General features: G+C 40.7%; 1 protein-coding gene and 1 pseudogene across 8 annotated transcripts in view; one reads left to right on the top strand and one right to left on the bottom strand.

The window, feature by feature from the left end:
* Positions 1-24,026, top strand: part of CAMSAP1 (calmodulin regulated spectrin associated protein 1) — a 42,287-nt gene that overhangs the window by 3,345 nt on the left and 14,916 nt on the right. For 5 of the 7 annotated variants that reach the window (XM_080990781.1, XM_080990783.1, XM_080990780.1 and 2 more), the window contains exons 3-7: positions 17,106-17,368; positions 17,548-17,709; positions 19,423-19,503; positions 20,505-20,537; positions 23,481-23,622. In XM_080990781.1, the coding sequence (XP_080846907.1) occupies positions 17,106-17,368; positions 17,548-17,709; positions 19,423-19,503; positions 20,505-20,537; positions 23,481-23,622 (681 nt within the window). The remainder of the gene's footprint in view (positions 1-17,105; positions 17,369-17,547; positions 17,710-19,422; positions 19,504-20,504; positions 20,538-23,480; positions 23,623-24,026) is intronic. The other 2 variants (XM_080990785.1, XM_080990786.1) reach the window with 1 other exon arrangement.
* Positions 10,776-12,172, bottom strand: LOC308468169 (microspherule protein 1 pseudogene; annotated as a pseudogene). The gene has a single exon. The product of its transcript is annotated as a microspherule protein 1 pseudogene (transcript).

Raw genomic sequence — 24,026 nt, forward strand, 5'->3', positions numbered from 1 at the left:
CATCTATTTTTTAACCAAGGCTGCTGTATTCTAGAACATAGCAGTGAGGCAGCATTCATTTCTTTGCATAACATTGTGGGTAATGAATATGAATAGATGGGATAGAAAAAAAATCTTGTTTGAAACTTTAGTTTTATTTCTACGGTCTTCTGAAGCACTATTACCATCCAGTGTGTTGTATTAAAGTAGATTCTGCTTTGTCTACTTTGAGTTCTTGGTTTTTGTCATTTGTGCCAGGATTTTGGCTGCATATCGGTATTATACTTTTAACTGAAACAAAATGTAACATGTAGAAAATTAGATAGCCCTGTTAATCTGACTAATTTGCCAAACTCTAATATGCTTAATGGATTAACATTAGCTTGTGTTGTGTTAGTGCTAAGTAATACACTGTATTCCTGCAATCACATGGCTTTGGTTTGTTTTCAGCTTTTAGAATGGGGATGATTGTTCATGTGGCACAGCAAAATTAGGAGCTTTGAGCAAGTTTTTGGTTCACTTCTTCTGTTTATGAAAGTATACTATAATTTCAATTAGCAGCAAAGTCAAATAATATTCTATCATAACACAAGCTGTGACTGCAGTTTAAAAATTATAACTGGACACTAAAGTAAATATCTACAATTTCATTTTTGTGGGTTTTTGAATTAGCTTATTTTGGTAAAAAAAATAGTATGTGCAGCCACTAACTGGTCTACTTTGTGTAGAGCACATTTGTTGCATGGCCTGTGTTTGTTTAAAACCTCCATGGGAACTAGGCTTGGGCAGTCATGTGTGATGGCAAGTTCTAGACATATCCATACTTGGCGTCAATATTAATGCCAGATTCCCTTAATTGATTTCCTCACCTTTAAAAAAGTCTACTAATTCTGTAAACAAGTATAGAGATTAGGCTAATATTCCTGTGTTTTGCATATGAAACCAACCATAAGCAGGTTAATATCTTTAAATTTCAGTGTTATCCTCTAATACAAATGAGAAGCCTCCCAGTCCTTCTAGTTCTTAAATGACTTGGATTGCTTCTCAGAATACCTGGTAGTAATACAGTATTGCCTCAAAATGAGCATACCTGTAAAAAATGTCAGTTATACTCAAGGCATATTAATCTAATTTCATATATGCTTCATCTCATCTAACTTATTTGTAAGGCATGGGTTCTGCTTATGCTGGAGAGCACAGTTGTTCAGTGTCGCAAAGGGCATTAGCACTTGGTGGGGGTGAAAGGAAGGAGATGGAAATATGTAAAACTTGACCAGTGCTAAAGGTCTTGGTAAGTGCCTCATTCTGTACAAACTTCATTTGTATGCAATGTCATCTTCAGGTGAGGCCTTGCTTCAGCTTCCTTAAGTATTTGAAGCCAGTTTTATCGTTTCCCTTGAAGCTGAACCTTCTCTTTGGTGGTGCCTTTCCTGTGCAGCATCTCAAGAGAGGCCCATTCTGCTGAAGCTTTTAGTAAATCTGACAAAGCGAAAACATTTCTGCTGTCTTTTGGGAGATAAAATTGACCTGTGTCTTGATAATGGTGGTGTTTCTATTTTAGTTGTTAAGTTTTTATGGAGTTTTAAGTTGTTTTGATTGGTTCTCTCTTATTGCAGCTTAAACTGCTTTGCATTACTAATATTTAAATTTGTAAGGCATTTTAGAAGGAGCTTTTTACTGCATTAGGTGGTATATAAGAGCCACACACCCCAAAAATCAGTACAGTGGTACCTCGGTTTTTGAACGTAATCCGTTCCGGAAGACTGTTCGAGTTCTTAAACGTTCGAAAACAGAAAACTCAATAGCCAACAGCTAGGCCTCAGGATCTTGCACTCAGCAGAAGCCACGTGGCATGTTCAACTTCTGAGGCATGTTCGAAAACTGAAGCATTTACTTCCAGGGTTAGGGCGTTCGAAAACCAAAATGTTTGTCAATGGAGAACCACTGGACTATATTGTACTTTTTGAAGGCACCTGAAACACTTTAGTTCTATATCTCAACTAAAATGTGAGGCTTAAGTTTAGTTTAGTTTAGTTTAGTTTAGTTTAGGCTGATCCCTTCTAATTAATTATAGAATCACAGAATTGTAGAGTTGGAAGAGACCCCAAAGGTATCTAGTTCAACCCCTTACAATGCAGAAATCTCAACTAAGGCACCCATGATAGATGATCATCCAACCTCTGCTTAAAAACCTCCAAAGAAGGAGAGTTCACCACCTCCCAAGGGAGTTGGTTTCACTGTCAAACAGCTCTTACAGTCAGAATGTTCTTCCTGATGCTTAGTCAGAATCTTCTTTCTTGTAACTTGAAGCCCTTGATTTGGGTCCTATCCTCTAGAGCAGAAGAATAATTATGAAATTAATTAGTTAATTAATTAGCTTAATAAGTTAACTGTTTATATTTGGACAACTTTTCTGATGTACTTTATTGGAAGAAGAAAAATAATAATTTCCTTAATAATAATTTAAACAATTTATGTAACTAAAACAAAAACATAATAGCATATGTATCAATGTTTGTTAACTGATGTGGTTAAACAATTTTTCAAAAGAAATATTTTAAGCACACATGAAAAACTGAAAACAAATCCTTATTTCCTGATGAATAGCCTTTGGACTATAATGTACAGTGGTACCTCGGGTTACATACGCTTCAGGTTACATACGCTTCAGGTTACAGACTCCACTAACCCAGAAATAGTACCTTGGGTTAAGAACTTTGTTTCAGGATGAGAACAGAAATCATGCTCCGGTGGCATGGCAGCAGCAGGAGGCCCCATTAGCTAAAGTGGTGCTTCAGGTTAAGAACAGTTTCAGGTTAAGAACGGACCTCCGGAACAAATTAAGTACTTAACCTGAGGTACCACTGCCACTTATAAAAAACTATCTTTAGAAATATTTTCTCTCCAAAAGCATTTTATTTTTAAAATCCAATTTAATTTTTTTTTTTAAAAAATCCGTTTTTTAAAAAATAAATCATTGATTTTTATCCACCCTGAGTTTGCTTCATCTTGCATATCACAGCCCTTAGGATATTTGAAGATGGCTATCATATCTCCTCTCAGTCTCCTCTTCTCCAGGCTGAATATAGTAAACTCCCACAACCATTCCTCATAAGCCTTGGTTTCCAGACCTTTGATCATCTTGCTTGGCCACCTCTGCACACAACTCAGCTTGTCAACATACTTTTTAAATTGTTGTGCCCAGAATTGGACACAGTACTCCACGTGTGGTCTGACCAAGGCAGAATAGTGGTACTATTACTTCCCGTGATCTGGACTTCTGTTGATGTAGTCTAGAATAGCATTAATTTATTTTTGCTGCTGTATCACACTGTTGAACTATGTGATGAAGGCAGAAATGATGCTTGGCCTTTGGCTGCTTTTATGAGAACTACTTACTTGATCTGAATGACATCATGCTGGCCAGGATTTTTTTTTTTATTATGATGCGCTTGCATGTTTAGGAATGTTGTACTGTGCTTTCTAGTGCAGGAAATGTAGACATCCTGCAGAAGGAAAGCAAAGCCGGGGAAAGGACAGAAAGTTGGAGAAGCAAACCAGGGGATCACTGATGATCCCCTGAAATTGTTGTTGTTATTTATTAAATTTGTATACCGTCCTATACTCACAGGTGTCAGGGTGGTTCACAGGATAAAATCATAATATAAAACCACAAAATACATAATCAAAATAAAAGCAAGAACAACCCAATAACCCCACCCCCACCCCCACAATTGCAAAAGTGAACAATGCTGTAGTCTCTCTTGTGCAGATGCAGTGAGAACAATTTCACTTGGATATAGAGCTGGTGGATAAGGTACAAATTTTAAAATGCGTAATAGAATGAGGCTAACACCACATGTTGCTGTGTATCCCTGTTGTGTATAACCTGAGGTTGCAAAAAAATAATAAATTAAATGCAAAATCTATGTTTATCCAACTTTAAGTACGGTACTTCATTTATTGCTCATGACTGCTATGTTGCTTCCCCCTCTTTCTTACTACATTTTTGCTTAATATGGTACGGTTTTTTTAAAAGCCTCATGGCTAAACTCTAATAATTGTTACAATCTAAGTATCTTTTAGTGCAGTAAGTACAGGCAACTCCCCATTTATGTGGGGGTTATGTTCCAAGGCACCATGCATTTAAGTGAAATTATGTATATTTGAAACACCCCACTCTGCCACTGTCCTGTTCTGCCCCTTTTTGTGACTTTTTCACCTCAATTCCAGTTTTGGCGCAATGCACATGTTTATGGTCGCACACATATCAGACATGCCTAAAACGTTTGCTGCCTATACTGTATCTCTTTGTGCCAACATGTTAATTCTCTAGATCAGCCTTTCTCAACCTTTGGTCCCCAGGTATTATTGAACTACAACTCCCATCATCCACTACCACTGACCATGCTAGCTAGGAGTTGTAGTCTGAAAACATCTAGGGACCCAAGGGTGAGAAAGGCTGCTCTAGATGTTAATAGACTCCAGGTCCCACTAGCCACTGTCTGCATAGCTAGTGGTCAGGTATGATGTGATTTTTTTAGTCCCAACAGCTTCTGGAAAGCCACACATCGGCTGCATCTTATTTCAGCTAGTGATATTGCTCACATGATATTTATCACAAGTATTTCTTTTTAAACAAGATATGCCTGTTTGCTTAGAGCCTCATTGAGGAAATAGACTTAACTCACATATAAGTGTATAAGCTTGCAGTTTTTGGCTCTGTTATCCTGGTTGGCTACTTCAGAAAATGAGAGTAGAAGTGTTTGTGGAAATCTGAGTTAGTGAAGCTTCAGGTTGGGACTTTATTTAAACCATATGTTCTGAGTCTCAGCTCCTTGGTTTTCACATGGTCTAGTTTAAAGTGTGCATGGGGTATAGGGGATGTTAGAGGAAGGGGTATCTGTGGTGGAAGACATGTCATGTTCTTTCTGGGGTAGTTTGTTCATCTTGGTCCCCACCCTGTACTAAGCTCTCATCTGTGGCTCCTAGAAGCTGTCAGCATGTGACAGCGGACACACTCCGGGAATCACTTCAACTGGCTAGCTAAACCAGGTGAGAGTAGCCGATGAGTGAGTTAGGGACAGGTTCCAGTGGACTGAGCAGATGAGAGCAATAGTGGGTCCAATGGTTATCAAGGCTGTTTCTGCATGTGCTGTAGAGGGAAGTGAGGGGCAGATGGGGCTCTTCAACCTGGGAAGGTAGCCCATCTAGGAGAAGGAAAACTTGGATCCTAAACCTCTGCTGTATTGCAGGATATATTCAAGAGAAGAAACAGTAAGAAGTAAAACCTACACAAATCTGAAGTGCAGTCCCTAAGAAGGTTGGATGGCACCTTGAATGCCTCCTTCCAGCAATTCCTGAAGCTAGGCTGGTGCCAAACATGTTGTTCTCTCTCTTTTTTTTGGACCACATCAGTGAGGCTGAGGGCTGGGCAGCCCAGGACTTCCATATACAATGTCCAGGTTTGTGCACCCTGGAGAGGTCACTTAGGTGCTGCTAACACAGAGGCTTGGGTGCACTCCATTGTTTCAACACAGATGAATGCAAACAACAAGAAGTTTAAAGTAAGAAGTAGATTTCAGGGCACACAGACTACAGTGCTTATTGGAATCCTCTTCTAATCACAGTTGTACTCCTTGCAACACTTGTCTGCACAATCTATTGTTTTGGATTCTTGGCAGGAGATGAGATTTTGTTTTATGAAAAAAATTGGAAATATAAAAAAGAGTTGCACCCAGGTGATAGCTGCTCTCTGTAGACTGCTGTTCTTCTATTTATTAATATATTATATCTAGGTTTTGACTTCATTGGGACTTTGATAACATAAAAAAGGCTAACAGTATATAGAAGGCTAGAAAAGGAGGCTTGCAGTATGTTGAATGCTGTCATATAAACAAAGATACAATAAATACTGTATTTTTCGCTCTATAGGACGCACCGGACCATAGGACGCACCTTGTTTTAGAGGGGGACAACAAGAAAAATAAATTATCCCGCTCTCTGCTCAGCGCCCCTTCAGCGAAGCGGCAGGAGAAACGGAGCCCCTTCCATTTCTCCTGCCGCTTCGCTGAAGGGGCGCTGCGCAAAGAGGGGGAGAATTTATTTTTCTTGTTCTCCCCCTCTAAAACAAGGTGCGTTCTGTGCGTTCAACTGTGCTGCCCCCCGAGCTTGTGGGGCTGGCGGTGGGGGGAAGCGCTGCTTTCCCCCACCGCCAGCCACAAAGATCCCTGAAGCCTTCGGAGCGCAGCGCGAGTTCCCGCTGTGCTCCGCAGGCTTCGGGTTCCTTTTGCTGAAGCTGGGAGAGCAAGACTCTCCTGGCTTCAGCGAAAGGAACCTGAAGCCTCCGGAACGCAGCAGGAACTCGTGGTGCGCTCCGAAGGTTTCAGGCGGCTATTCCTGAAGCCTGGAGAGCAAGAGAGGTCGGTGTGCACCGACTCCTCTCACTCTCCAGGCTTCAGCGAAAGCAACGCGAAGCCTCCGGAGCGTGGAGGGAGTGCTCCCTCTGTGCTTTGGAGGCTTCGCGTTGCTATCGCTGAAGCCAAGGAGCCTGAATTCGCTCCATAGGATGCACACACATTTCCCCTTCATTTTTGGAGGGGGAAAAGTGCGTCTTATAGAGCGAAAAATACGGTATATGTTTTGGTAGAGCAGGAGGATTTTTTGTTTTTAGAAACTGTGAAATGTAGGACTTTTGATCCTTATTTTATACCAGTTGGATTATCATTCTACTTATATTAAAAGGGGAAAGAGAATTTAATCCTGGATACAAATGGAGTTCCTTTGTTGTCTTTCTAAATCAGGTAGATGCGGTTTGCTTTACTTGGTTCTGCTCAAACAATGAATTGGACCTGCTAACACGTCACTCTTCAAATGTTTATTAGGCTTTTAACATTGTCGGTAGCAATAAAGTATTAGCATGAAGACAAAATGTGCTCTACAGACATCTGAAGACTAGAATATATACTTCTTGGCTGAAAATAGATTGGTTTTAAAAGGCGATCTTGTGGGCTTCATCTACTGATAGCTGAGATTTGCCTAAGATTTGCCTAAGAGGTAAGATTGGAACTTGAGACTGGTAGCTTTCAGCTTATTATCCGAACCAATGTACAGTATTACATTATCTCCAATGTGCATGATATGAGGAACTACTAAGGAGCAAACATAGATATCTGTGCTCACCTGGAACATTGACTTTCTGTGTAATTGGGCAATTAGAATAAGATGCCGTTATTTGGATGCAAAAAACTTGTTTGCACTTGTCCTTAGGCTTGTTTCTGGGTGAAACATTTTCATGCTGCTTGTTTCTAATTCAAGGGAACCAGCATTCGTAATTAGCCAGGGGCCAATCACATTTTGTGACTGGCAACTAGCCTTTTGTGAGGCAGTGGAGATGTCCAGGTGCCATTGTTTGGCGCCTAACATCTCCACCTGGCTGACATGGCACCAAAAGACATGCCTCTTTCACTGCTGCCCTGTCCTGGGAATCACCTGGTTGGTGGGGTATTAGGGCACTAGAAGATGCATGCCTTTTGGTGCTGCCGTTCCAGCTCATTGGGCTTCAGTGGCTCCCCTTCCTTCAGAAGGCTGGCACTCTTCACGGCTCCCTTGCTGCTGAAACATCTGCAGTGCCAACAACTTCCTCTTCCTTTTTTTCTCATTCAGTGGAGGCCACCTGGGCCCAATTTTGTTGGGGCCAAGGCAGTTGAGCCCCAGAGTTAGTGGGCTGCTCCTGGTGGCGGCGGAGAGCAGCAGCAAAGGTGACAGTGGAGGTGCCAACAGCCATGGCAAGAGGCGCAGCCGATGGTGTGCAGGTGCCTGACCCTCTGCTGCTATAGATTGGGGTTGCTGCCTGGAGCCCCACCGACACTGCAAATGCGGAGCTGTTTGTTCTGCTGCTCCAACTTCCTAAACAGCTCTCACAGCTTCTGCAGTTCAGTGTAGGCCTGACTCCAAATAACCCTGTGACCCTCTCATTGCACAAGGCAGCAGCAGGAGTGATACTGCTGTTGCCACCTTCTCCTCCTATTCTCTCTCTGTCAGGTGAAGCTTCCACCCTCCCTCTTCTTCTTCCCCTTCTCCAATGCTGCAGGCCAGCTGTCTTCCAAGGTGGCCTAAGGAAGCTGGGCCACCTCTACATGTCTGGGTGGGGAAGGCTACTCTCACTGCCACCCCGCGGCTCCTGTCCCAGAGGCCGGGCCCAGTCAGCCAGCTGCCACAGTGTTGGGAAAAGGGAAGAATGTATTATTCTGATGCATCATTCAGTCATAATGTGATCAGCATTTTTGGACTTTGTTCTGTTATTTGAATCTAACATCAAGATACTCCGGTTGAGACACTCCTATTGATATGTGTTTCGTCTGCAGTCTTGTTTTGTATTACTGAGGCTCATTTCCTTTACTAATGTGGTAAAATGAGGTAGTATCCTGACCATGTGAATAATGCATAATATGGACAATATGGACTAGATAAATTAATCTGCTATATCAGGGCTTTATAAAGCTCAAGTGACTTTCTATTTCCAGCTACTCACTGCCCCCCTCAAGCCCTGTGTAGAGTTGTGCTTCGTTTATTACCACATGGCTTCTCTTCAATTTTGTGTGAAACCTAAACTAATCTATTAGTACACTTGGATTGTTACATCTCTTGCATGGAGAACTGTTTTTTTAAGATACAATCCTAACTCCACTTATCTAGGAGAAAGCCCCGTTGAATTACTTCTGAGTAGATAAGGTTACAACTACACTGTTAGTGCTTATTTAAAACATTTATGTGCCATCATTCTACCTGATAGCAAGCATTCTAGGCAACTCAAAATGAAACATAGCATTATATTTTAAATTAAAATATATTTTAAAACATACAATTGCAACACAAAGCATTATTACCAATCTGACAATATTTTAAAATAATATCTATTTTGCTGAGTGGTCAGGTAATACTAGGTAGTAGGGTAGGTTGTTGATTTTGCACAGACACAGGAAAACTTGTAATACTGATTAGGTACTTCCCATCTCTATCAGGCTATACACTATCATTTTATTTTCCTTGTTTATAAAACAACTGAATAGATTTGAAAACTTTACAAATCCTTGTTAATGCTGAAAACTACTTTTGAAATCTGTTGGTAGGAGTAACAAAAAATAAGTAACTTGAAATAAAGTTTTAGTACCGTAACTAGAATTCCTAAAACTCAAAACTGCAACTTCCTTGGGATTTTGGAATAGTATGGATATTGTCCTGCATAGTTGTTGTAGTACTTTCATGAGAATTGGGTGAAACTAAGAAGCTAATAGTTTTATGTACATAGCAGTTTCTGAAAACAAATGTAACTCACTGGTGCTTTGCATTGTATTTATTCCTGGGAACCTTATAGCAACTGAACACTAATAAAAATAATCTGAGAAGGATGAAAAAATGTATAAAAGGTCCTCAAGCAGCAGCTTCCTATTCTTGAATGAGCCCTGCATTGGTAGACTTGGAGGTGGTGAGTCTCTCATAAAGAAATTTTGGTCAGAAATTATCAGCAATACAGCTTGTGGATTATGCCAGCAGCATAAGAAGATCCTGCTGGATCAGGCCAATAGCCCATTTAGTTCAGGATCCTTCTCTCACAGTGACTGAACAGATGCCTGAGGGAAACCAGCAAGCAGGATTTTAGCACAAGAACACTCTCCCCTCGTGTGGTTTCCATAACTGGTATCAATCTTGTTAGATCTGACCCTGACATTTCAATCAGCAGTAGTCATTCCCTCCATGATTTTCAGAGTAAACCTCCATCTAGAAGCACTTGTAGTCTTTGCCTGCATTTTGGACTTTATAGAAGCATATAGCAATTATTTCCTGTTCCACTACAGCTCTCTAGGGCATAATCTGTCTGTTTGGTAATGGTGTGTCATTTCCCTTCAGGGTAATGATAATATAAATTATGTCTGTATATGTAAAATAAGGTATCCTGGGGAAAACCCTAGGATATTCAGCTGGGCTTGTGACCCTCAAGGGGTCATTGGGTGTGCATACATGTATCTTCAGAAGGTCATCAGTGCTGGGATTCTTGGAATGTCAATGGCTATTGAAAGACATGAAGCATGTTCTGGAATGTGTGCTCTGAAACTGCAAATAGTAGCTCTAGAAGAAGTAATAACAGAAAGCTGCTGAATTCTGATCAAAGCCCAGATCAGTCAGATAGGCTTTATCATTTTCTGGACTAGTGGAATGATAAACTACTTTATGCAGTAAAGTGCTGTGCTCAGTGGGTGAAAGCATAATTGGACTAGAGGTATCCTTGGCAAGAGAAAGATGAGCACTTCTCCTGAAATCTCTGCCTTGTTCTGAAGATTGAGCTTTTACAGCCTGATAATGTGGACAGGACACTTGGTAGTGGGTTAGGCTTACCACATGTCATTTGGCTCTTTGTTTATCATGGTTTGTAAGAGCTAATTAAGAGGGATTGACTGGATGCTCATTGTGGGAGGGAGCAATTCCTACCATTTTGAAAGAGGTAATGCTGTGCTCCCTCCTTAAGAGGCCTTACCTGGACCCTGAGGTGGGTTAAAAAAAAGATTAGCAACTATTTTATTAGCTCATTTGACACACACTCCCTAGCCCTTAATCCTCCATAAAAGTTTTTGTCACTCTGTTCCAAAGAGAATCAAGCACAATAGCTGCACAAGCCTAGCCACACACCACGCAAGCAAGGTGCTAGTTTAAGGCTTGGCTCTTTTTGTCATACATAGATCTGCTGATTGATGAAGCAGAGCTCCTCCTCCTCTGCAAAAGAAAGGCCCCCAAGAAGTTTCAGTCCTAGCCTAGGAAAGTGTAGGATCTTTGAAGCTGCATCGTCGTCATCAGAAAGCTTGGTGGTCTCTGCTGGCAAAAGGAGTGGGGTGTGAAAAGCCAAACACAGGCCCACTGGTACCTTTGATTTGATCCAGGCCTCAGAGATGGGCAGTTTGGGCATCCTCTGCCTTAGTAAGTACAATCAGGTGTTGGCTGATGAGGAAGACAAGCAGCAAGCTAGCAATCTCCACCATCAAGTTAATTCTGAGTTTCCATTTGCTGCCACAAAACACAGGGTGCCCATCCACGTAAATGGGTCGCTGGTCTTCATTTGCCAGGAAAAAGTCACAATTGTTTTTCAGCTTGATGATGCCTTGCTTGTGGGATATTTTTGAGGCTGGCCCCTGCAGTGCTAGATCCACACCAATCTGATTGTCTTTGGTGGCTCTGCCAAGTGTGATCTTCCATGGCTCTGCCAAGTGTGATCCCCCAGGAGTGCCTAAGATAATGCACCACCCTTTCACGCAACACAGCCAATGTCTGGTTATCAAAATCAGGGGAAGTCATTCCTGTTATACTGTCCACAAGCACCTGCCACTTATGTAGCTCTTGCTCCAGCTGCTGGAGTTCATGCTTCTGTCTCCAGTCTGCCTTGGTCAGCTCATGCTCCAACACCTCATCTCAGATATCATTTGGTTTGCTGTCATCTATCATGTATTTGGCATGAGACAGTTGAGCACCTGATCCCCTTTGGGCAGTGGCTGCAATGTTCCCAAGAGGTAGTACTGCTTCATTAGTTTCCAGTGTGTTGGTAGGATCTTGGCAGTGCAGGAGGGGTAGAAAACCTCTGGGTATCCATGGTGGGTTGGCTCCACTGCTTTGCTGAAGAGCACTTTACTCTGCATAGAGACTATGGCTTCTGGATGCAACTGCTGCATGGCCTGTCAAGACAGCTTTGAAATCACAGGGTTATAGAGCAGAGCATGCCACCTCTTCTGGATCTCCTGCAGATTAAAACAGCAGTTGAACCCCCAAGTGCAAAGAGGTCAAGTCATGGTCTGAAACACAATGCTGATCAACAGCAAGATCAGTGGGTTTCCAGCGGCCCAAATCCTTGGTGACCTTCAAAGGCTGCTTGCACTTCTTCATCATCTGCTTGGTGATGCTGGGATTTGGAGCTGGGCTTGGAGTGACTTGTGCAGATTTGGACACCTTCTTCTTGTCACTGGAAGAAGGCTCATTGGCAGAGTAGTGCCCTGACTCCACCCCACTGGAGTTCTTGGCCTGGCTGGATGATTTGGCAAGACTGCTCTCTACAAGTTCATCATCAAACTTCATCATCATGGCACCCAACACCTGTGAGGAGCTCATTTTTTGCCCTTCCAGAGACTTGTCTTCAGAGTGACTCATTGTGCTTGACACCGTCAGTCTGGAATCCAGCATGTCATTCCCAAGTGTTATAGGAAAGACGTGCTGGATTCTCCTTTCTCTCTCTGACCTCCATCTTGGAGATGTGAACCTGAGGTGTTTTGAGAAGTACTGCCCAGTTGTGAATATCCCTTTTGAGGCACAAGGTAATTGAGATGGTAGTGGCTGGTTAATTGCAGATGTTCATGGATGAAATAGATTATCTGAAACAATTTCAGTCTGGGCCTGGTTATGGCATCAACAAAGCCTTGGTTGCTGATTACCTTTACCAGCAGAGAGCAGGGGAGTGCTAGATTAAGAGCTGCAGTTAGTGCAGAACATGGCTACAAGGTTGCTGAGCTGTGTAGCTAAGTGGAATCGTATAGCACCAATCCTTAGAATGCTGTGCTAGTTGCTGTAACTGTTTCGTGTTGCTTTTACATGTTTTTTATGTATACTGCCTTGATATTTTGCAAGAGTGCAGTATATAAAAACTATATATACTACTCCTGAGGCCTCAAATGGTCAGATTCTATTGTTCTGATCTAGTGAGGCAGAAATATATAACATAGTGATAGTCTAATAAACATGCAAAAAACGCAAATGGTGTGTTGCTCTTGGTGGCTTGAAGAATCCTGTATGATAGAAATAAAACGTTTTGAAGACATTGTAAAGTGGTTGAGGTCTGCTAGTTCACATCAAGCCTTTACTTAGAAATAAGTTCTGCTGAGTTCAATGGAACCTGCTTCCAGTTAAGTGTGTTTAGAGAGCTTCCTGGTGCGTATGTATTATTTGGATTGGTGTTCCTCATGCATGCAGGTTTCTTCTAACTTCCCCATCAAAATATGAGTACTGTACACACTCTCCCCACACCTCCATTAATCCGGATTTACCCTTTCCAGGGGAAATCCAGTAAGTGGAAAAACCCTTGCTGCCAATGTCCTGTTTGCAATGTCTCAGCAACTCAATGGCAAATTAAGCCCCTGTCTGGAAGCACTCTCTGTTACATCAAATTAAAAAGGTTGTGTGCATGTCAAAGCTATTGATAAACTACTGCAAACTTTCAGTGAGTATCTCTGGTGTCATTAGCAGTATGCTAATTTAAAAGATGTTAGTGTTTTAAATGTACATTTTAGATATCAAGTTATCATAGTGCAATAAAGTTTATTATTTGAATTTGTCAATCTGTAAAACATTTAAACTGTTAAAAAAAGAATAATATCGATATACTGTTGGCTACGGTTTCAGGTTAGGTTGCTTTTACTCTTTCCTGACGAGGTGTTCTGTGGTTATGAGAGGTTCAGGATGACCAGAAATAACCTGATGTATGTTCTGCTAACCATTATAGATTATTATTTATATAGTGCTGGCTACACACATAGTGCTTTACAAAGAACAGTTGCAACAAGGCATTGCCTCAGTGGACTTACAATCTGAAATTGACACAGGGAAAGCAGAGGAAGGGGAGAAATGGAGGCAATAATATGTGATTACTTCAATTTCATGTACTTTTGCTTGGTTACAAAAAGAACTTCCTGGAAAAAGAAAAGAGTCTTGTGGAGGAAGTTAAAGGAAATGGGGGAGGTGCTCACATTGAGGTATTGGATGACCGAGGGTAGTAGAGCCAGTTCACCCAAGGTCACAGAAAGGGACGTGTTGGGAAAGAAATAATTTTTTTGCAGCTACTATAGTAAGTTGCTCATCTATGTTCTCTAATATTCTTAAATGCCAGAAAGCATTTCTGGCAAGCGATGGGCTGCACCTCACAACGGTTGGGGGGAATGTTTTTGCCAAAAATCTCAGAAACCTCATCAGGAGGGCTTTAAACTGACTATTGTGGGGGAGGGAGACAGTGCTCCTGAAGGTAGGAGTCTATCAATTGATGAAGATGATCATCCAAATGTCATAGACCAAATGGAGCAAACAGCACGCAGACCTAGTGGTGGGAGGAAAAAATCCTTAAATAAGAGACATGGGGGAATGATTAATGGACTTCAATGTCTGTACACTAATGCGCAAAGCATGGGAAATAAACAAGATGAGCTTGAGCTCTTGGTACAGCAAACTAAATATGACATAATAGGCATCACTGAAACCTGGTGGGATAAGTCCCACGATTGGAATGTAATAATGGAGGGATACAATCTATTTCAGAGAAACAGACCAGACAAGAAAGGAGGAGGAGTGGCGTTATATGTCAGGGATGTGTATACCTGTGAAGAGATCCAAGATTTAGAACCTCAAAGCCAAAGTGAGAGCATTTGGGTCAAAATTAAGGGAGAGAAGAATAACAGTGACCTCATTGTGGGAGTTTACTATAGATCCCCAAGCCAAACGGAGGACATAGATGATGCCTTCCTGGAACAGATGGCCAAGCACTTAAAAGGAAGGGAGATAGTAGTAATGGGGGACTTCAATTACCCGGATATTTGTTGGATGTCAAACTCAGCCAAGAGCATAAGGTCAAACAGATTCCTCACTGGCCTTGCAGACAACTTCATTGTCCAGAAAGTGGGAGAAGCAACAAGAGGAACAGCCATTTTAGATCTGGTCCTAACCAATGTTGATGACCTGGTTAGTGGGGTAGAAGTGGAAGGATCATTAGGCGCGGGTGATCATGCTCTTCTGAAGTTTACTATACAGCGGAAAGGAGCAGCCAAGCATACTAGGACTCAATTTCTTGACTTTAAGAAAGCCGACTTCATAAAACTTAGGGAAGTGCTGGGTGAGATCCCATGGACAGTAATACTAAAAGGAAAGGGAGTTCATGATGGCTGGGAGTTTGTTAAGAGGGAGATAGTAAAAGCACAACTTCAGGCAATACCAATGAGAAGGAAACATGGAAGGTGCCTAAAGAAGCCAGGGTGGCTATCTAAAGAACTTTTAACGGAGTTAAGATTAAAAAAGGATGTGTACAAAAAATGGAAAAGGGGGGAAACCACCAAAGAGGAATTCAAACAAATAGCCAGCACGTGTAGACACAAAGTCAGAAAAGCTAAAGCACAGAATGAACTCAGGCTTGCTAGAGAGGTTAAAAGCAACAAAAAGGGCTTTTATGGGTATGTTCGTAGCAAAAGGAAGAACAAAGAAACAGTGGGGTCACTCAGAGGAGAAGATGGTGAAATGCAAACAGGGGACACAGAAAGGGCTGAGCTCCTCAATGCCTTCTTTGCCTCAGTCTTCTCCGATAAAGAAAACAATGCCCGACCTGAAGAATTTGGAGCAAATGATTCAGCAGAGGAAACACAGCCCAGAATAACTAAGGAGATAGTACAAGAATACTTGGCTAGTCTAGATGTATTCAAGTCTCCAGGGCCAGATGAACTGCATCCAAGAGTATTAAAAGAACTGGCAGATGTGATCTCAGAACCACTGGCAGTCATCTTTGAGAATTCCTGGAGAACAGGCGAAGTCCCGGCAGACTGGAGGGGGGCAAATGTTGTCCCTATTTTCAAAAAGGGGAAAAGAGAGGACCCAAATAATTACCACCCAGTCAGTCTGACATCAATACCAGGGAAGATTCTGGAGCAGATCATTAAACAGTCTGTGAGCACCTAGAAAGGAATGCTGTGATCACCAATAGTCAGCATGGATTTCTGAAACATAAGTCATGTCAGACTAACCTGATCTCGTTTTTTGACAGAATTACAAGCCTGGTAGATGAAGGGAACGCAGTGGATGTAGCCTACCTTGATTTCAGCAAGGCATTTGACAAGGTGCCCCATGATATTCTTGTAAAGAAGCTGGTAAAATGCAGTCTTGACTATGCTACCACTCAGTGGATTTGTAACTGGCTGACTGACCGAACCCAAAGGGTGCTCATCAATGGTTCCTCTTCATCCTGGAGAAGAGTGACTAGTGGGGTACCACAGGGTTCTGTCTTGTGCCTGGTCTTATTCAACATCTTTATCAATGACTTGGATGATGGACTCAAGGGCATCCTGATCAAATTTGCAGATGACACCAAACTGGGAGGGGTGGCTAACACCCCAGAGGACAGGATCACACTTCAAAACGACCTTGACAGATTAGAGAACTGGGTCAAAACAAACAAGATGAATTTTAACAGGGAGAAATGTAAAGTATTGCACTTGGGCAAAAAAAATGAGAGGCACAAATACAAGATGGGGGACACCTGGCTTGAGAGCAGTACATGTGAAAAGGATCTAGGAGTCTTGGTTGACCACAAACATGACATGAGCCAACAGTGTGACGCGGCAGCTAAAAAAGCCAATGCAATTCTGGGCTGCATCAATAGGAGTATAGCATCTAGATCAAGGGAAGTTATAGTGCCACTGTATTCTGCTCTGGTCAGACCTCACCTGGAGTACTGTGTCCAGTTCTGGGCACCACAGTTCAAGAAGGACACTGACAAACTGGAACGTGTCCAGAGGAGGGCAACCAAAATGGTCAAAGGCCTGGAAACGATGCCTTATGAGGAACGGCTAAGGGAGCTGGGCATGTTTAGCCTGGAGAAGAGGAGGTTAAGGGGTGATATGATAGCCATGTTCAAATATATAAAAGGATGTCACATAGAGGAGGGAGAAAGGTTGTTTTCTGCTGCTCCAGAGAAGCGGACACGGAGCAATGGATCCAAACCACAAGAAAGAAGATTCCACCTAAACATTAGGAAGAACTTCCTGACAGTAAGAGCTGTTCGACAGTGGAATTTGCTGCCAAGGAGTGTGGTGGAGTCTCCTTCTTTGGAGGTCTTTAAGCAGAGGCTTGACAACCATATGTCAGGAGTGCTCTGATGGTGTTTTTCCTGCTTGGCAGGGGGTTGGACTCGATGGCCCTTGTGGTCTCTTCCAACTCTATGATTCTATGAAAGTAGTTTGCTTCTGACTGTGTGTGCGTGTGTTTTGCCTCTGTTCTCAATGAGCTTTTTGTATTGCTTATAATGAACCCCCTTGTTAGACCTCATTCTTCTTTTCTTTCAGATAACATCCCAGATGAACTGAAGGACCCATTTTATATAGATCAGTATGAGGAAGAACATATTAAACCACCTGTCATCAAGCTGTTGCTGTCCAGCGAGCTCTACTGCCGTGTCTGCAGCCTCATTCTGAAAGGGGATCAGGTGGCTGCTCTGCAGGGACACCAGTCGGTCATCCAGGCTCTGTCTCGGAAAGGGATTTACGTCATGGAGAGCGATGATACACCTGTGTCTGAATTGGATCTCAGCTGTGCGCCAATCAAAATGGTTAGCTTAAGAAAAGAAAGCTTAACTTTTCTTTGCCGTAGTACCCATTCTGTCCTTCAGAGTTTTTCACCTTAGCTTCCTCAATTGTAGCCTGTTTTAATTAGCCAACTTAAAAAAATAAATATCCCCTGCTTTCTTCAAATATATTTGAATGAAACATGTTCTTATTTGCTCCTTAGAGTCCTCACATGGCAATGATTGATGCCCTCATGATGGCCTACACTGTGGAAATGATCAGCATTGAGAAAGTGGTTGCAAGTGTCAAATGTTTTTCTACATTTAGTGCCTCAAAGGAATTGCCCTATGATCTGGAGGATGCAATGATATTCTGGATTAATAAGGTAAAAAACAATGGTGTAAAACAGCATCTTTAGATGTGAGTAGATTTGAACTCTATTGCATACATTTCCTGTAGGGAAATAGTATTCAGTAGTCATTGCACTATTAATAAAAGTTATCCCCCCCATCAAACAATGAGTAATCAGCATAAACATATTTTATATTAAAAGAGTCTAAATTAATAAAACAGTGCTTTTTCTTCATTTGACCATAATGACATAAGAGCAGCCCTACTGGATAAGACCAAAGGTATCCCTAGTTAGTCCAGTTTCCTGTTTTCCACAATGGCCAACCAGAGGTCTCCAAGAAACCTACAAGGAGGGCACAAAGACAATAGTCTTCTCCCACTGTTGTTCCCTTACAACTGATTTACAGGATATCTTGGTGGTAGCACACAGCCACCATGACTAGTAGTCCATGATAGACAAATTCTTGGAGGAAAAGGCTTCTCTTGTTTGAAAGCTTTGTAAATTGGTGTCGGTCATCACATCACATCTTGTGGCAGAAAATTCAGCAGTTTAGATACGTACCAAGTGAAGTATTTCCCTCTGTTGTTCTTGACTTTCCCATGTTCTAGTATTATGAGAGATGGGGAAAGCACCTCTACCCACTCATATCCACTCAGTCTTTATTGTTTTATAGTGAAAAGGATCTGCTTGCTACCAAACATGATTTTGGGGGACTTTAATAAAATTATCCAATGTGGGAGGCTTTATTTATGAGGACTCCAATAAAAGTTACTCATTGTTCAGACACAGGTTAGCTCACACAGCTACTCTGCTTTATTGTGCCAACCCAGTGTGAAAATCCACTTCTCAAAATTAATTTTAAAACTGTTATTTTTGAAAATGATTATATATGAAACCAGAGATTGGCCTTAATTTTTAAAATAGGTTGGAAGTCATACATGTGAAGTAAATCAGTTGGGGTCTTTAAGTCTAAACATAGCTTTTGTGTAGAGGACTTTTTTCACACTAAAGGTGCCTCACTTCAGCTGGATTGTGCCCATTTTGCACTGATAGTGTAGAAATCAAGATGTGGAGGATGTGTGCATTGAGGTTGAGAACTTTAAAAGGATATTAACCTTATCCTTCATGATAGCCATATACTACCTCCAGTGTCAGGCAGTAGGCTTCTGCATGCCAGTTGCTGGGAATTGCTGTTGTGCTCAGGTCCTTGCAGCTGCCAGTAGGCATCTCCTTGGCCCCTGTGAGAACAGAATGCTGGAATAGATGGACCTTTGATCTAAACTAGTGCAGGGTTCTTAAATTCTTAGACTGTTGGCTGTGAGTCATTTGCAGTGCCATGTCTTTGGAGAATAGTTGGTTGGGAGAGGGGAGAGTCTAGAAAAAAATAGGAAGACATTGAAAAAGGAAACAAGCACAGTGTGGGAGAGAACTGACTGGACAAATCCCTGAAGCTGGAATTCCTGATACCTGCCTTAACTTGGGTGTCTGTAATATGTACTAGAAAGCAGAAATGTTTTCTACTGTTTGTTAGCACCTAGAGCCTTAAGATAATGCAAGGAAAAACTGAGTGCAGTACCATTTTGATCATCAGCATGTGAAATACTTTTATGGGTGGCCTCTGTTCCTCCTCTGGTTTGAGTTCAGAAGCATAGAAGACTGATCAGGCAAACGGCAGTTGAACTGAAGCAGTACAAATATTTTTTGGGAAAGGTATGTAATTGTCATTATCTTTTCCCCTATTTTTAGGTGAACCTGAAAATGAGAGAGATAACAGAAAAAGAGGTCAAACTAAAACAGCATTTACTGGAAAGCCCAGGTCACCAAAAGGTAAAAGACACTTTAGATGAATCATGGATTTTAGTTTATTCACATGTATATTACTTGGAAATATATTGTATTACTTTTCAGCTGCCAAGTAGGATGGCTTACCAAGTAAGCGGTTGTAAGCTGTCTTGCACTTCATTTACATAGAATTCTGTACTGTGTGCAATGCTTCTGGTTTCCTTTCCCTGCATTCTTTGTGATAACTGCAGGTCAATGTGTGTATTGAGCTTCCAAATGCTTGTGCTTTTCCCATGTGTGCCCAGATGTTCCTTGATTTCAAAGTCAATGAGGAAGCCTGTGCATTTGGAGGCTGCTCTGGTATTTTGGATTAGAGTAGTTGTCTGTACCCTGCATTTTACTCATCTCTTAAAATGTCAATGCTGTATTTTCATAATATTTATAATGTAACATATTACTTTCAGGATTTATTGTGAAGTTATTCAGGATCATATTTGCTGTACACATTGATTTGAAGAAATTCAGGAACCCTTTCAAGTACTAATAAAGCATGTGCTAAATAGTCAAAAGAATTATCAGTGTTACATGTGCAACTCTTCCCCTCTTTTCTCCCTTTAATTATTTCAATGCACTAAAAATTGTTAATAAATGCTACACTTTCATTACTGGGGAATGGAAGTTTTTCCTCAAATATAAATAACTTCAAAGTTGGTCTGATTTGTTGTGAATGTTTTGGCCAAACTGCACTGAGCTAAGTAGCACTAAATACTGCTGTAATGATGTTAACTGGTGCGGAGCAAAAAACTCTTTCAGTATCCTTTATTGCAGAAGGAAGCATTTAAATAACTGCCTATGAGACTTCTTAATTTGATGCTAGCATTTCCTTCTGAGGATACTGTTGGCTCAAGTATTTGCCTACTACTATTTCAAGAACCTACCATGATATGAAAGTGTCTGTGGATTGGGTGCATTTAAGTATTGCTTATAACTTGCTCTGCTGATGTTCCTCTCCTGTTCCCACATTCCCTTCCCTGCTTCCTGAGCAGTCTCCTTCCAAATGGTATTGGAAATTAGTACCTGTAAGTGAATTAATTCTATGTGACAGTTGTCATCTGCAAAACCATGGCTTTTAGTAATTCTTTTATTGGTGTTCGCTTCCATTTAAAATGCTGCTTTCACAACTTACAATATACTCTCTGCTTAAGGATTTTTTTATATTAAAAAAATGTAGATTCCATTACATGAGCCAACATACTGTATGTACAGCATACTCATCACTATACAGCATTTAAGAATTTTGGGGATTCAAAATCTTAATTTGGAGAAGCAAGGAAATCAGTCAAACATTAGGAACAATCTACTGATTGTGTGTTACTGTTCTCCTGTTCAGAAAACTCCTTTTATGCAGTGCTAAGGTGAAGCTGGTCAGTTTAAAGTAATTTGGTGCTTGTATGTCTTAGAAAATGGGTTGTGAGCAGAGCTTTTTTTCTAAAAAAAATGTTTAGGAGTCCTTTCATTTTCCTACTCATATTGAAATACTGCCCCTCAATGAGGCCAAACTTAGATTCACAAAATGTTTAGGGGTATGCGTACCCCTGCGTCCCCCCCAGAAAAAAGCACTGGTTGTGAGGATTGACTTCCACATTTGAGCTTTAGGCAGGGTGCTGTTAAAATGTTTCCTATACAATGCAAATTTTATTTCTTGTGCTCATGCACATCATGGCCACTTGATTCCATTACTATTAATATTTTGTCTCAAAGGTATAGATGCTTAGTACTTTAACAAAACAAAACAAAATCTTCAGTATTTTCTGTTCTGCATTCCTGTGGATATGATGGATTCTTATTTTGGTTCTAGAGGCATGTAACTTGATTCATTTGTTGTTCTGATTATGTAATTAATCAGCTAAGGGAAGACTCTGGATTTGCGCCTGCAGTTGGCTTTAAATGCTCAGGAGAGTCTGGTTGTGGGCAGTCTTGGTGATGGAATATTAAGCTATATCAAGTATTTCTTTGCCCTTTTCTGACAGTGATAATTGAAATAGTAATTAGGGGGGAAAGCTGTTAAATGGGTCTTACATTTTGTAAATTCTTTTTGTGAACCACATTGAGGGTTTTTTTGTTTTAAGCTATATAAATTTTTTCTGAAATAAATGAATAACTATTGCTGCAGTCCTGAAACCATATGGATATTATTGATTTTATGCTAACCAGTTCAAAGCTGGTAGCCAAATGCCCTTGATCGTATTCAAGTTGCATTGGCATGCTCTTGCGATACTAGCATAACATTCCTTGCTGTCATCATTGTGCCAGAGCTCCTGGTGCATGGACAGCAGATGCCATCCTAAGCATTTATTGGATACCGCAGAAAGTCTTTAAGTGAGAGCAAATGTCCCTAGCTTGTAATAGTTTCTAAAATTGTGTAGGATTTAGCTTCCAGAATGAAGGCAATGCTAGATATCGCTCAAAACCAAGGTTTTCAATTTAGTAACACTTAGTTTGCTTTGAAGTCATCCTTCTGGTATTGCTTAGGCAGTGGGGAGATGAAGGTGGGAAGTATGCTTTAAACTAACCAGATCACCTTACTATGTAAAGTAATCTGCTTGATTGAATAATCATATTCACTACTTAATGGGTGTCAACTTGCTTGAATTTATTATATGATTCTGATTACCATCTTGTATCTTGCTATTTTTTGTGTAAGCCTGATCTGATGCATGCCCTATCGCACTGCATGCTGGAACCAGTGGAATATGCTCGTGTGGTACAGTATGATTCACATTGCATTACATATTTATGGAGAGCTTCAGGCTGGGGGAAAAGCAACTTGCATCTTGTATTTATAAATCTCTTAATTCAACACATCTTATATGGCCCTTGCTCATTTAGTATGATATACCTTTCTTTTGCATCTTTTTTGTATAATACTAATATTGATATTTGACAAAGCTTTGATTATCCTGCTGGGAAAACTTTAAATTAAACTGAACTGAATAATTCAAAACTAATTTTGTTGCATTGCTTTTTCCCTGTCTTTGGAACTTGTAACCAAGTAATACTTGTTTGCAGAAATAATTTCTCAGCCTATGCTTTCCTCAAATATATACACGTTTCATACATAGATATGGCCTTAAGTAGCTAGCTAGCAGTATTGTGTATTGTGTAGTATAGTTTAGATAAAAATAATGAAATATTTTTACTATACTGTAGTGGTATAGAACTGAAAGGTATTTAGTCAAATACTATTTATTGTGTGATTTAGTAGCTTAATACAGTCTCCGTGCAATCTATTGAATATTAGGATTATAGCACAATAAGTGAAAATGCTTTCTGTCAGACTGGTAACAACTTCAGTTGGATCTGTTTTATGCTATATTATGCAGTAGCCTTAGGCTTTAGTTAATATATTGAAATCCCTGCTACTGAAGTGGGAACTTACTGAGGTGCTGCTTTGCTTATTAAACTTGCAAGTAATTTTACTCGCTAGCAGAGTACTCTTGATACACTGTCAAAGACTATTGTGTGCTAAAGCAATTATTGATTTGGAGCACAGAAGAACCAAAGAACAGATGATATCTGTTTATGCCAGCAACTCATTACATAAAATTAGTGCATGCCGGTAGTGGAATGGAGTCTGACAAGAAGAGCCTTGTAATACAAGTACCAATTGTTTTTCAGGTTGCCTGTTGGATTTATTTGTAACTCAGCTTACAAAACTTTGGGTCTACCAGACTTAATCTTTGCTTCACTGTTTCTCTAGGATTGGTGGGTTGGTATCACTATTTCAAATTAGGTACAGTTTAACCAACTAAAAATGCCTCAAGGAATTGAGTTTGTAGTTTTGTAGACTATTTATTATGGTCAGCCGACCAATGCAATAGAATATCAGATCACAAGATCAGTGATGAATTATGAGAAGTATCAAGCTGAGGAATGGCAATCGTAACATCACTGCTTCATACTGTAATTATGACAAGACAAGTAGCTTTGCTACAGTGACAAATTCTGCCTTCCTCTATTAGGTACGTTATCGCCGAGATCACCTTTCAAATAGGCAGTTACCATTTTTCCCATTGCTTGAAGATTTGATGAAGGACTGCAGTGATGGGGCTGCTTTATTGGCTGTGATACATTATTATTGTCCTGAACATATGAAGCTAGATGGTACGTGGATAAGAAATTCTAAGTGACCTAGTTTTAACTAATGTCTGAGTAGAATGTTACGGATTTACCAAAATAGCTTTATACAAATCTAATTGCGGTATTCATTATAATCTAATTTAAATGATCCAATAACTTTTAGTCCTACTGTTTGCAGTGGGAGCACATTTTTAGAAATATATCTGAAACTAGCTACACAAAAATCCTTCACTTTGGTTGGCTCAAACCCCTGGTTAACTGTCCTTTTTGCTTATTATGTGTATCTATGATGGCATGTAAACAAGGATGGCAATGCTGCTGCTGCTTCTCAAACAAGGTTGTTGCTTCCAAGTTACCACCTTTGGGGAGTTGTGATGTGTATTCTAGGCTTGTTCTCCATGCAATACTGATGTATATCAACCCAAGAG

This window comes from Podarcis pityusensis, assembly GCF_964106645.2.
Source record: "Podarcis pityusensis genome assembly, chromosome: Z".
In the NCBI taxonomy this organism is placed as follows: domain Eukaryota; kingdom Metazoa; phylum Chordata; class Lepidosauria; order Squamata; family Lacertidae; genus Podarcis; species Podarcis pityusensis.